This window comes from Malus domestica, chromosome 10 (assembly GCF_042453785.1).
Source record: "Malus domestica chromosome 10, GDT2T_hap1".
Taxonomy (NCBI): Eukaryota; Viridiplantae; Streptophyta; class Magnoliopsida; order Rosales; family Rosaceae; genus Malus; species Malus domestica.
In genome coordinates, this window is record NC_091670.1 from 23,755,417 (window position 1) to 23,769,581 (window position 14,165).

Sequence of the window (14,165 nt, forward strand, 5' to 3'; positions counted from 1 at the left end):
CGTCAAACATGTTTATATATACTTCGAGATTGCATACGCCAAAAATTGGAAAAAACAAACATTCAGAGATCAAGTAACGGGACAAAACTTTTTTACGGTTATAAACGAAAAATCACGATTTAACGGTTAATTTAACTCCGATTTTGATGATTTTTTACAACTACACTCCTTGACCTTATATGAATACAATGATTGAATTCGATCTTCAATTTAAAATATTTACACTAGTGGATATCACAAAATCTTATGTTTATACTTAATAAAAGTATGGTATAGTACTATTGTTTTATTTTTTTTCATAATTATTTTGGTAAACTTATCATAATTTGAATGATTTTTAATGTTTGGTTTTTCTATGCTTAGTTTATGCAGAAGATAGTTATGACGTGGAAAACCTTACTGAAAACATCATCAACATAACTCTTGAAGGCAATAGATCAAGCCAAAGTTCCAATGCAATTTCATGATGATCGATGTAAATCGAGGATTTTGTAAATTGAGGTTTAAACTTTTGAGAAAGATTTCACAACCTTGAAAACAAAAACTGTTTCATTTTGCATATCCTTGCACATTTAAAATTTGTAATAGATTAGTAGTGTATGTATTATTTTTTTATTAGGCTCTTATTTTCGAGTGTAGATGTAGTACTTAAACGACAAATGTGTTTTAATGTTTTGAAGTAATATTTATGTGGCAATGTGTGGTATGTGCAAATTTAAGAAAAAAAATATATTTTTCTTAACGGGTCATAACGGGTCGGGTCACTTTACCCGTTGGGTAAAGTGACACGACCTGTTAAGGACCCGTTAAGATAACGGGTGTGACACGACACGACCCGTTAAGATAACATGTGTTACACGAACACGACTGACACGACCCGTTTGCCAGGCCTAGTTGTGAGGATCATAGAATAGTCCATACGACTTTTGGGACAATGTCAAGTCGTATTGGATGGAAACGGATCATAAGCCTTGTTAATGCAGTCCCATTCAAAGATTAGCATGAACCTGTTTAATTAAAGTGAGATTTTACATTACATCTTGGGATTTTCCATCAATCTTAATCTTTAATTAATGTAATCACTTCCAAATAATCTCAGTTTTCTGCGAAATTACGCTAGTGTGGCTGCTGGGGAAGCATACGTCAAGGAAAATGGCCCAATCACATCCAAAAATGACCAAAACCAAAACCCACTTTTGCTTTACAAAGTTGCATTTCACACTTGGTAATCACTGATCTACACATAGTATCGACATCCAATCGCGCTTGACCAACACCGGCCGAATGCAAAAAAAAATTAACCCGGTTCGTTTTCTTATTAAATGTTGCTGTCACTTTGAATTTTGCCAAAGCTTGCATGTACAATAATTGATATAAATGAAATGCTGTAAAAGAAAGAGGAGGAATGAAAATGCATTATTTATACAAATTTATCTAAATTATTTTCTGGGCACATATCTAAATTATTTTCTGGGCACATACAGGACTTGCGTCGCTCAAAGCAGCCCATACAGAGATTACTACTGTTACATCCCACATTGCTCAGGGAAGTAGAGAAGTGAATCATGTAAGCCTTATATGTATATTCTCATTTCTACCTAAGCCTTTTGGGAGCTCTTGTGTGAGTTCCTATAAACAAAACCGTGACATGGTAGGGACCTAAAGCAGACAATATCGTACTACGACGGAGTCGAGCCCGGGATGTGGTGAGGGCCTGGGCCGGGATGTGACAACTACTGCGCCGAAGCTCATCGCCATCACAAAACCAAAAAGGAAATCTGCGTACTTGACTTATTTTGGCCCCCAGTTGTGCAAAATTCGCACTTTTGATTTGCGAAAGCAGCTCCAGCCCTTGTTTCCATGTCGCTCCTACGCTGCAAATTGCAAACTTTATGTCAAGAAATGAGCCCAACCTCCGCGGAAAGTAGACTTGGCTGATTCATAGGCAGAGGGAATCACTCATAACGCGATTGATGGCACAAGCAACCATCACTTCAGCGAATACTTTGGCCAGAACCGGCGTTAGAATCATTTCTGCTGTTGGGCAGTGGACCAAGCTGATTTATAATCGGCGATAACTTACCTCGGGCTTGCCCTTCGTCTTAGCTTGTGTAAGTTGTGAATCAACTGTGCTGCCTGTCTCATTAAATTAAAACTGTATAGTCAACCCAGATAAATATCTTGCACCGTCGATGTAAAGCCACAGGCCCACAAGTATGGCTTACTGAGCTATTACAGGCGAAGAGTGGAGGAAAAGCTTTCTCCAAGGAATGCAATTTTCTCAAAGATCTTGAGCTTCCAAATCCTTCACCTAGATGGCTGAAAAGGGATGGTCATAACTCCATTTAACCGCAGAGCCCTACGAAGCTCTCTCATCCGCTCTAGCAAGCCTTTCTTCTTCATTACGTTGCAAAAGCTCCTCATACACTTTTGTAGAGCAATCAGTGAACCTTTCCATCGCCTCAAAAATGCGTTGCAGACTAGCCTGTAAAGTAATATTTCTAGTGTCACTCTGATATACAATCTGTCCAGCAACCGAGAGACCGTCACCGTCCCCTGACGCTAGCATAATTTTCTTGTCTAATGCCTGAATTTCCTTCTGTATTTTTTGGTCTTTTCTATCCAAGTTCTTAACTTGTTTCTCTAGATCCTTCTGTGCCACCATCCTCTGGCGCATTTCAAGCTTATCTTGTTCCCAAGTTTGAAGCACACTCATGGTGAAAATACGCATCGACTCAACCACCTCCCTTTCTGATACATTCTCCAAAGCCTGTGACCACTGGTTACATATTACGAAAATTGGGGGTGCACCTATCCTACCAGGTGAAAAGGGAACTATTCCGTCCGCTGTTTCTTCTGGTTCATACAGAAGACATTTTAAAAGCCACTTGTTCAAAGCTCGCACATATCCCTTCTGCGCACTAATCCAAGTAGAGAATCTGAAAGTCCAATTAATAAGCTCATGTTCAAGCTGCAATGTGGCAGCAAGATGAGCATCATTAAGCATTTTTCCAGATCTGATAGGACCTAAACCTCTGGCTTCACTAATCACTTGGCACTGGCTACTATGACATTCGAGCATACATTTCCACATCCTGGTTAACCTGAAGTGTGAGAAAATAAAAGAATTAGACATGTGACATGAATATTATCCATAAAGTATACAATTTCCAACAAAGCAATCTTTGCGTAAATAGCCAATCTTTCCTATTGCCAAAATGAGATTCATGGATTACTGGAGGCACCTTAATTCTTATTAAGAACCTTATATAGGCATGTATTGTTCAAGACACCAGGAGATAGTATGAGACTTAAAGAGCTATTTCATAATTTTGAGGTCACAAGGGTTTTCGGAAGCCACACATGCGGTTCTCGCTCAGGGCAAAAGGGGTAGAGGAAGACCTAGGAAGGCTAACGGAAGACTTAGCACAAAACCAAGCACAGTAGCATTCTAGGATTCATACAGCTGACCCCACTCAGTGGGATTAGGCTTTGTTGTTGTTGTTGTTCTTCTTCTTCTTCTTCTTCTTCTTCTTGTAACATGCAGTTCTCAATGTGGATAAAACCATCAAATTACAAAAATCATAAAGAAACTCTGATTAAGATTTTTCACTCTTCTAATGTTTGCTTCTGCGTCTCTTTCTAGCTTGAATACTTCTATTCTCTAACCAAGCCTAATTCTTAAAATTCCATTCTTCGTCTTGAATAAGTCTTAGCACAAAAATAAAATACAAGTACCAATGGACCTGACCAATTCCCTTAATCTATTACAGTTCTAACCCTTTTCCCCACCCCCTCACCACTTGTGCCACACGGAGCTAATTATTCAATGGATAAATTAATTTGTCAAATATCAAGGACTAGCAATTAGAAGGTCCAGAAAATATATTCAGATATGACAAAACCTATAACATCATGATATAGGTAAGATTAACTATGACTTCACCCCTCATTAAGGAACGTGAAACATACAAAGTGCCACAGAAATTGGAAGATGGACATACCCCTGAATCAATTCATTTAGTTGCGGCCATAATTCTTCATCCCTGATCTTATTTATAGTCACAGATAACTTGTCTACCACTTGAATTGCAATTTTGATTTTTGTGGACAGACTCCTTATTAAAGTTCGAGTTTTATCAACTTTATGAGCTTCTGCGCCCCTTTCATCTAAATGCTTCAACTTACGAACCTTCCTGTCATGGATCACCCGCATCTTTTCCTCAGCCTGAAAAATTATAAGCATGAAAACTCGTTATAGGGTCACAACTTACATAGACAGAAATTTGAAGAAATGTTGAGTTTGCCTTGTGGTTTAAATCATAAGCAAGGGAAGAGTACATCAGCAAAAGACCTATTCAAACTCAATTAGGGGTTAATGCTTGAATACAAAAGAGAACTTTGCCATAATTTATTCAGATATTGTTAGACGGAGAGTAGCCTAGTTTTGGTGGGCAAATCATGATCTATGTTTGAGAGAACACCAAAATACCAACAAAGAGGCCCTTCAGTCCTTCAGAGGGCCAATATGCTCTGGTCGGACCTAAAAGAAAATTGTTCCTCATATAGAGATGTAAAAATTAAGAAACTCAATTTGAAATTCACATTTAAGCAAACAAAAGACGAGACTTAATTATGAATAAGGAAAACAAAAGAAATTGTAATCCGACAATGCTTTCGAACAACAAAGGGTCATGAGTCAATTGTCTGGTGAAGCATAATTAGAAAAGTTTGAATTGTTCAAGAAACCCTGATGGCTCATACTCATTAAGTTCAAAAGTATATAAGATGACCATATAAACATGTAACCAGTAATGGGAAAGGAGGAAACAACATACCTTTACTTCATTGTAGAGTTTCTTCTCCCAAAGATATAGCTTGTGTAAGGTGGAAGAGAGATTTTTGGACCTCAACATCAATTCTTCATCGAACCCCAATTGCGCAGGAGCAGCCACTCCAGCTGAGGTCGATGGCTCGGCGCTAGTAGAAGGTTGCGAAGAGACCAAAGACATCATCTTGGAAGAAACTGATCACAAAGACCCACACAACAAAAGTCAAATATCTGCTGATAGAGTTCAAATTCAACATAAATTAAAAATAAAGCCCTGATCTGTAAACTTTCCACTTTAGGGAACTAAAACTACTACACATCAAAAGCATAGTAGTTAAAACTTCCCGGATAGATCAAAATTCAAGCAAGCAAATTTTTAAAAATCAATCTATTAAAAGGTGTATAATCCCATACCCACCATGTTTTCGATTATGCGGAAGCTTTCCCACCTCGAGCATCTTGGCAATTTCGTTCCCCGACTCCGAAGCTCTCTGAAACTGGACCTCAATCTCTCGAGCAACTTCAAAAGCATCTCGAGACCCCGGTCGAGCTTTAGCTGCATCTCCGCCATTGCCACGGTCCTCGCGCCTCTCCTCCTCATCCACAATCTTCTTCTCCACAACATTTACTTCATACTCTACCCCAATGCCATCGGTCCCAACGCTCGGCCGAGCTTGATAAAGGGAGGAGGGCTGCGTTTCAGCTGCCTCATCGTCCAGAATAGCCTTGGAATGCCTCCCGCCATCCACCACATGCTTGTGGTCCCTCTGCACCTCCTTCACTACCTCCTGCTGGTACTCCTCATCTTCCAATTCCGGAATTCCCTCTTCGTCTCTCACCTCCTTTAAGTCCCGACTCGGAGTGTAAACAGAGTAGGACTTTTCGTAAGCCTCGAATGGGTTTAAGAAATCCCAAGCTGAAGCTCTCGGCGGTGAAGGCGGCGGCGGAGGAGCCGGCTTGGACGAACTCGAAGCTGAGGCCTGTGGCGACGGTGCTCCGTAACGGACCGGCGGAGAAGAATTACCGTAATTGGTATACCCACCACCCCCGCCACCATAATTATACCCACCACCCCCGCCGTTGTAATTGTTAAACCCACCGCCGTAATCGGAATAAGGATTAGAGACAGCATCTGGATAAAAATTTGAGTTTTGGTATCCATAATACGGATTAGAAGAAGAAGATTCACCCAATTGATACACTTTTTCGGGGCTCACGGGTTTCTGCCGATGCACCACAGAAGGCGTCGCTTTGTTCTTCATGTAATTCATGCGCATAAACCCATCTGGGTACGAATTGAAACCCTCCTGGACGCCGCCCTCCATATAATCAATATGACCGCCGTGGTGAGTATCGTGCAGCGGCGACGAGTGGTCGGAGTGGTGGAGCGAGCCGGAATCGTCGTCGGAATCGGAGTGAAACTGGAGATGGGACCCAGAATTTGAATTCGAGTGAGAGTGGCGCGGCGGCGAAGATTTAGTCTGGCCTTTTCGGGCCGGCGGGAGGTTGAGGTGGGGGGAGGGCGGCGATCCGGATGAATTGCCCACTTCCTGTTCGATGAATAGATGGAGAGAGCGGCCGATTCCTCTGAGGGAGTGTATATAAGCGATGTGGGCCTCGGCGAAGGCGTAGCGCTGGTGAATCGCCTCGTCGAGGAAGCCGCAGCGCTCCCGGCATAAGGCGACGGCCGGAAGATCGTCGAGCTTGGAGCTCGTGCAGCCCATCGGCCGGAAAAAGAAGGCAACTTTATCAGTCCCCGGGGGAAAATAGGTACTGGGTCAAGGCGAGATCAGCTGAAACATGACGGTGGGATAGGGATTGGATTGGATTCCGGTAGCTGTTGCGTTAGTGTCTGTTTCACGGGAAAATTTCGAGCTTAGGGTTTGTGGGGCCGAAGATAAGAGAAAAGGAAAAGAAGAAAGGAGAGGGGGAGAAGGGAATCTTTGCCAGCGCGGAGTTTGTCGTCGGCTTGCACCAGAGAAACACAGAAAGCAGAGAGGGAGAGAGAGAGTGAATGAACAGTGTATTTGTGTTCATGAGAGAGGAGAGAGAGAATGTATTGGTGGCATTGAGCGTCGGTGTATTAATAATTTATAAAAATATTTATCTTATTTAATTGGGTGCACATTTTAGGGCAATATCTTTAATTTTAAATATAGTTTAAAATTATGCAACAACCAGATTTTCTTTTGGTGAAGGCGTAACAACCAAATTAGTTGGGAGACTTTCTAGAATTGGAAATTCAAATTATTAAATTCCTGAAATTTGACCCAAAAAAAAGTTTTAATTGAAATTTGAATATTAGGGTTTGGGAAAGGTCTTACAAATAAGGAAAACTAATGAAAAGGGCTTGAAAACTTTGAGTTTTAATGATAAGGACAAAATAAAGGGTAAAGTGAATAGTATTAGGATTGACTTTTTAGTGTAAAAATGTAATTTTTGGTTAAAATGAACAGTACTGGATGTTTTTTGTTAAAGTTCCCTTAAAAATATTCTTTTTTTTGGGGCATAAGACTTAAAAGACTTGGACCAAAAGCCAGGTCGACTGAGCGGACAAAACGAGATTTGCAGGGGTTGGGGGGTGTTGGTTTCAAAGTTTGACGCTTGTTGCCGCCACCTTATTTTCTCGCGGTGGAAATACCCTTGTAATTTTCTTGGTTGTTTTCATGGTGGTTTCCTTTCTTTTCAATTTAGGTAATGATGGATGAAGGTCTTCACTTTTCACTGTGGACTTAGTGTTTTTTGGTGCGTGTGGTTATGGGAATAATAATTCATTAAGAAAACAATTATAATCAAAACCTTAATAATTTTGTTTAATGTAGTTTTTATGTTCGTTGGACTCAAATTTCAGTTACAAATATAGGCTTTAACTGGCTGTGTCCCAAGAATTCACTACCCGTTTTTACCAATTATTTGATTGTGTAATTATGTGAATTTAAATTGTAATTGAATTACCATTGTTTGCCTAATCATAAGAGAATCATGCCAAATTGGCCATCCATTCCCCATTGAACATGGTAAATTGGGTTGTTAGTTTCTGTTACAATGAGATCTGCCCCATGAGAAGTGGATGGCTGCATGTGAGCTAAAGTTGTCAATACTCATTTTATGAAACGGGTATTTTACATGTAAGTTCATGTGTCAATCATGTGATATAAGAATTCGTGAGTAAAAGTTGTTCGGTGAAAAGGTTGAACTAGTCTTCACATTCTGCAACGAAGATAATTTGTACTTAAACATTTTTGCACAATACACACTAGACTTTGAAAATCGGCCTAGGCACTGATCAGTGGGATTACGTGGCGATTTTGGACAAAACGGTCAATAAATCAAAGACGAACTAGGTGGTTCTAAGAAAATCCATAAGCTCTCGCGGTGGCGGCCTGAAATTGCTTGGGGAGAAGGGAAAAGTGGGCAAGGCACAATAGCCGCTGGGGGAGGAGGAGGAAGAAAGAGAAAGTAAAACTTTGAAAATCATAAAACCTGACATAGTATTAGTTATCCATTTAAATGAAACGGGTTGTTCCACCTTTTCTTTTCTTCTTTCTTTTATTTTTTTTTCCCGTGTGTTTGACTTTTTTGTTATGTTTTTTTTTTCTTTTTTTTTTTTAGTTTACTCTTTGCCCCTGCTTTTTATTGTTTTTGAAAGTGTATATATATATACAGATTACAATATACTTCAATGAAATAATTTCAAAAATAAATAGCAATAAAATGAGACTTTTTATACTAAAATTATCTTAACATAAACAACAAATATAAATTTTATTTTATCTTTAAATAGTATAAATATGATACATATAAATTTACTTATATTTAAATAATATTGTATATGTATATACTTAAATCCGCTGTCGGATTAAAACATAGCGTTGTTTAAAATCTTGATTGGATGATTGAATGAGTGTGTCAAACGAATGTACCAAATACCTCAAGTACAATCAAATGTGCAACCAGAAATCAGAGAGCATTGCCTCGAAGAGGTAAAAGCGATGGGAAAGAAAAAGTGAAAAAATAAAATAAAATAAAACAAACGTATGAGCTGGGTTGGTACTTGGCATCTCAAAGATAGCACATATAGCATAATATGTACACATTTAGGACTATGAAAGGTAGCTAAAGGTGAAAAGAAGATTGGGACCATATAACAAGAATTCCGATTTCATTCAAGGGTCTTTGAAAGACTCTGTTTGTACCAATTAATGTGTCAAAGGAAGCAAATAATCAAAACTCAGCACTCCAAAAGAGAATCCATTTTGCAATTTGCATTGCCATGTCTAGCACCAATCTTCTGTATAACTAAACCAGAAGAGTAATTTTGTTTAATTTTTAGGCTAAAATAAGAAGAAGAAAAAGATCTATTTTTCTCGATTTATGCGTTAATCGTATTCATATTGTTTCAATTTTAGTAGATATCCCAAAAGGAACATGCCTAATTGCCTCATAAACACCCTAATTTTTTCCCTGGAAGTCACAGGAACTAGTAGTTTCCTAAGATTTCATAAATGTCAAGGGAGCATATGTGATGCTTCTATTTTGAGAGTCATGTCCCTCTCATCACCAAAACAGGTGTAGTTTGTGTTGTTAATCACTATTATTTTTTAAAAAGACTCATAAGCTTAAATTTTCTTTTTATGTTTTTTATTCCTTTTAATTTTTTGCTGCAAAACCATCATTAAATATCTGTTTTTCCACCTAAATAATTTTTAAGTACTTTGAAGAATCTTCTTTTTCTCCTTTTTAATTCAGAAACCCTGACAAAAGTTCCCACCACAACGTTATAATTCTTTACTATATGTGCTTGCATATGCATGCTAGGTATATATGCCTTAACAAGGAAAATTTTGGTTGTACCTAATTGGAATTGGGAGGTGAAAAGTTAAGGTCATCTAGTTGAGAATATTATAAAAATTAGTATTAATAATTAATTCCATAATTAATCATTCTGATCCTGCATAAAAAAGAAGCTGTGTCATAGACTCATGGTGACTACTATAAAAGGCAGGACTGTGGGAGCCAAAACCCATATTTTATGACAAATAAAATATTGAGAATATTTCTTGTGTGAAACACTCTTTTATTTCGATCAGATTGAAAGTCCTGGCAATATTTTTATCGAGACCTACTTATGCACCATTTCCTTCTTTTTGTATGTATCTTTGTCATCTTAATGAATATCATACTTTTTTCAAAATATATATATATATATATATTTTGTGCATTCATGATGTATGTATATTTAAAAAAAAAAAGGAATCAACTGGTGGTTTCGTCATGGCAATCCATTTTTTTGAGGGCTGGGATAACTCATAGAAGCATTTTAGCCTCTCACTGGCCACCATCGTGTGATCCACACATGCTAGGAATTGAATCCAAGACGTACCATGTGAAATACAGGTTTAAAATTCATTTTAAATTACTAAACCACTCTGTGATGGTTATCATGTATATATAATATCAGCGAAAAGATGGGCATTTTGGCTAAATCGATGAGTCTAACTTGAAGACCTTGAACTAATAAGCAAACGGATTTTGGTCTCTCATAATTCTGTAGTTTGAAGGATTATTTAGAAAAATAAATGCCAAAGACTTCAAAAGTCACAATCAAGCATTGACCAGCTCCCTTATTCGTTCAATAAAGTAGTGTTCAAACAGACGTGTTTAATTAGGTCCATATATACACTTGACATCCGTATTGGCTTCTTCTTCTCCCATTACCAGAAGCAACCTCATTTTCTCCAAATGGCTTCACTAGAAAGCACCTAGACCTCTTTCCCCATCCATCATTTTCTTTGTCATCCCCCACCTATTTTATATGCTTCAATCTTTAACGAGAATCCAAAAACTAACAAATTGTCCTAGGAAAAAGTTATTGTGTTTATTATCAATTTACATAACCAGTAACGTAATATATCATATAATTTGACATCTACGTGATTTAAAGCAGTAATTTTAGTCTATGACATAATATATCAGATAATTTGACGAGCGATCAAATTCCATGAAAAAAAACACACCAATATTTTTTCTTTATTTTCAAAATATAGCAAATTAACTAAACAAATATCTTAATTATCTTTTCTTCTCAAATGCCAAAAGCTCTTTGATTTGGAATATTCAAATTCCAACCCACGAGTGCATGCGGGGGAGAGTTGGTCGTAGAAACTACAGAATACTAAAAACTATAAAGTATAAGGGCATGTCATTTGCCTGAAATGCCCATGCTACCATGCACAATAATCCCAATTTAGTAAAGTTACATTGTGATTATGTATAATTTGAGTGTCATACACCATTATTCATCTTGAAATGTGATTCCATGTCAGATTAAGATGAAGAAAAGAAAAAGGCGATTCGATTTTGTATTATTTATAGAATTAATTTTTTTAATTCTAATGAGGCACCATGTGGCTTTTTTTTGGAGTATAGTGACCTGTCTCTCCCTTTTTATAAATCATTTTTAAAATATAATCTTGATCTACAAATTAAAAAATATGTAAATTATGTCATCTTGAATCTTGATCTGTTATTTTTATCCTGTAGTTTAATGAGAGATATATACTTCCTACCAGTGTGCAATGAACAGGTTGAAGTGGCCAACAAGCTGCGATAATGGAAGGTTGCTCAAAACCTAGTGGATGATTGCTCAAAATCTAAATGCATGATTGGATGATCGAGTGTGACCCTTTACTAATAATACAGTCAACCTTTTCAGATTTACAGTTTTTTATTTACTAAAAAAAAACAAGGGTTTACAGTTTATTTTAATTATTGATGAATATATATTTAGGAGACTGATATTTGTCACACTCATCCGTGCATTCACAGGTTAATTACACTAACATCCCTGAAATTTATCGAGTTTGCATAAAATCTCCTCAAGTATGAGGCATTACACTAACACCCCCTCACGTTTTAATTCACTTTCACATAACCCATTCAGTCAATATTCTGCTAATAAATTGACAACTTTACCCTTGTAACTAATTAATTAAATAATAAAGAAATATATTAGAACAAGAAAATATTAAAAGTAAATTAATTAATTAAACATAAAAAAAATAAATTTAAAAACTTCTAAACTAGGACTGCTGCGTCTACCAATCGAGCAAGCCTTTTGCCTTAGATCGCAGCCATGTCTTCCAAGCAAGGTGGAATAGCAAAGCCCTTGGAGGCACCCGAGGCCGAGAAGAAGGAGTACGACGAGTCCGATTTGGCCAATCTTCAGAAGGAAAAAAATGAGGAAAAGGCACTGAAGGAGCTGGGGAGGGTTTAGGGATGAAGGTGGTGATGGTGGGACGATGGGAGGAAAAACTGCGGGTCGTGGAGCTAGGAGGGTTTAGGGTTTTCTCTCCTTTTTCTCTCAATTTTTTAATTTTTAATTTTTTTTAATGTTGAATTTGTTGTAGGCATAATTTACTAAACAATTATGGAGGCTATATGGAGAGAGAGGGTGCGGCATATAGAGAGAGATGAGAGAAATGTGTAATTGTGGGTGTGTTATTCCACCCCATTGTGCCTTTATTTATAGTAGTAGGAAAGGTTAATTCCTTACTCTTTAGGATTACAACATTTAATAGGTAATCTAGTCTTAATAGGAATATAAGATACATTCTCATATCTACTAGGATTTACACAATCACATTCCTATTCTAATAAGACGGCAACACTCCCCCTTGAGTGTGTAAATACTCAAGTAAATGGTGCATCAGGTCTTCAGTGATGAAGCAAGTACAGTTGATGAAGTTGTTGGCACAATGAGTAAATGCGAGTCTCAAATCAACGGAAGAATGCATAAAAAAATAAAACTCACAAAACCTTGCTATGGTAAAACCCAAGGTGGGGAAAAACCTATAGTCTAAGGAGAAACGTGAGAAGTTGCATTAAGTCAAAACTATACGTCTTTTAGACGCAAGTAGAAGAGCTCACAAGCGTATGATCAGCCCAGGATGGGTGCCTCGTTAAAACCTAGTTAGGTAGCAAAAACTCAGTGGGAAAATGCCCCTAATTGTAGGGGAAAAAATTATATTAAGATCAAGTGAGTATACTTCTGGATACTCCTCTTAAGTTTGACATAACTTCCAAATGAGAACTACAAGCATTTGCATATGAATAGTTAGGCATACCAATTCCACGGACAAGCTTTTGGAAGGTTGACTTCGGCAGTGACGTCGTGTAAAGGTCAACAAGGTTGTTTGGGATCAGCTTGCATGACTTCAATCTCCTGATGCTTTACTGATGTAGACGCAATATGTCTTGGTGTTGACTTTGTTGATGTATCATGGCTTGGTCGGGTGGATACATGCGGCAAAATCTTCATGGATCATTGTCGGGACTCAACGATAGATGAAAACACATCAAGTACTTCGAATGTGCTCAACAACAACTCCTAACCATGTCTCACTTGTGGCGCAATGAAGTGAGGTGAGTCTCGGAACGATTCGAAGATTTCACAACTAAGGTCATATCATGAACCTCTAAGATATTGCGATATCCCTAATGGTAAAGACATAACCATTTAGGGATTTTGTCTTGTGCGGGTTTGATAAGTTACTAGCATCAGCATAAAAAACAAGGCAAACATCATTCCGAGGATCAGGGGGGTTGGATTTGCTTGAGATGCATCGGGATTTGCCTATGTAGTACCTTCATGGTACGTCTTTAATACCAATTCAGTGGTTGCTTGTAGGCGTGGTGCTGCATTTTTACCAAGATCAGCAGCAAAGGAGATGTCCTATCTAAATACAATGAGCTAAGTACAATGAAGCGCAAAGTTGAACTTAGATATGGAATTTCGGATTCCATAACCTCTTCAAGGGTCTTATTTGCATATAACATATGGGCGATCAAAGGTATACTCAAAGGTGACACATTCATGGTGTAGTTCAACTGGTAGACCAAAATACCGTCAGAACAATGCTTTAACTTCATGTCAAGGCATAATTGAGTTTCCCAAGATCCTTCATCTCAAATTCCATCTTCAGGTGAGAGTCAGTTTTCTCAAGCTCTTCCAGAGTCTTAGTGAAATTTATGTTTAACGACATAAACTGTAACTCTAGCAATTCGGAATAAAACTTCATAGTTTAACATGCAAGGGCATAACTCATCCTTGACTGATCAAATAATCACGTAGACGGGTATACCACATCCGTCAGATTTTTCAATCCATAAGTGAACACCTCAAAATGAGGTAAGAGGGTGTTCCGTGGCTTGGAACAATTTGAACCAGTTCATGTAATTCTTCAGGAACTTACATGTAAATCTCTGTATCTATATCCCCATGGAGAAAACACTAACCACATTTCATAATGCTGCTATCAATCACATAACATTT

At 37.8% G+C, this 14,165-nt stretch overlaps 2 protein-coding genes across 2 annotated transcripts; one reads left to right on the plus strand and one right to left on the minus strand.

Annotated features, from left to right (window-relative positions):
- Positions 1-1,295: 1,295 nt before the first annotated feature.
- LOC103431055 (protein ALTERED PHOSPHATE STARVATION RESPONSE 1-like) lies at positions 1,296-6,916 on the minus strand. The gene is made up of 4 exons (XM_008369204.4): positions 5,250-6,916; positions 4,839-5,026; positions 4,005-4,228; positions 1,296-3,104 (listed from the first exon to the last, which is right to left on the minus strand). Exons 1-4 carry the CDS (start codon positions 6,553-6,555, stop codon positions 2,360-2,362), a joined length of 2,463 nt encoding a protein of 820 aa, XP_008367426.3. The 5' UTR covers positions 6,556-6,916; the 3' UTR covers positions 1,296-2,359.
- Positions 6,917-11,954: 5,038 nt separating this feature from the next.
- LOC103431058 (uncharacterized) lies at positions 11,955-13,177 on the plus strand. The gene is made up of 2 exons (XM_029108947.2): positions 11,955-12,101; positions 13,076-13,177. Exons 1-2 carry the CDS (start codon positions 11,967-11,969, stop codon positions 13,175-13,177), a joined length of 237 nt encoding a protein of 78 aa, XP_028964780.2. The 5' UTR covers positions 11,955-11,966.
- Positions 13,178-14,165: the final 988 nt, after the last annotated feature.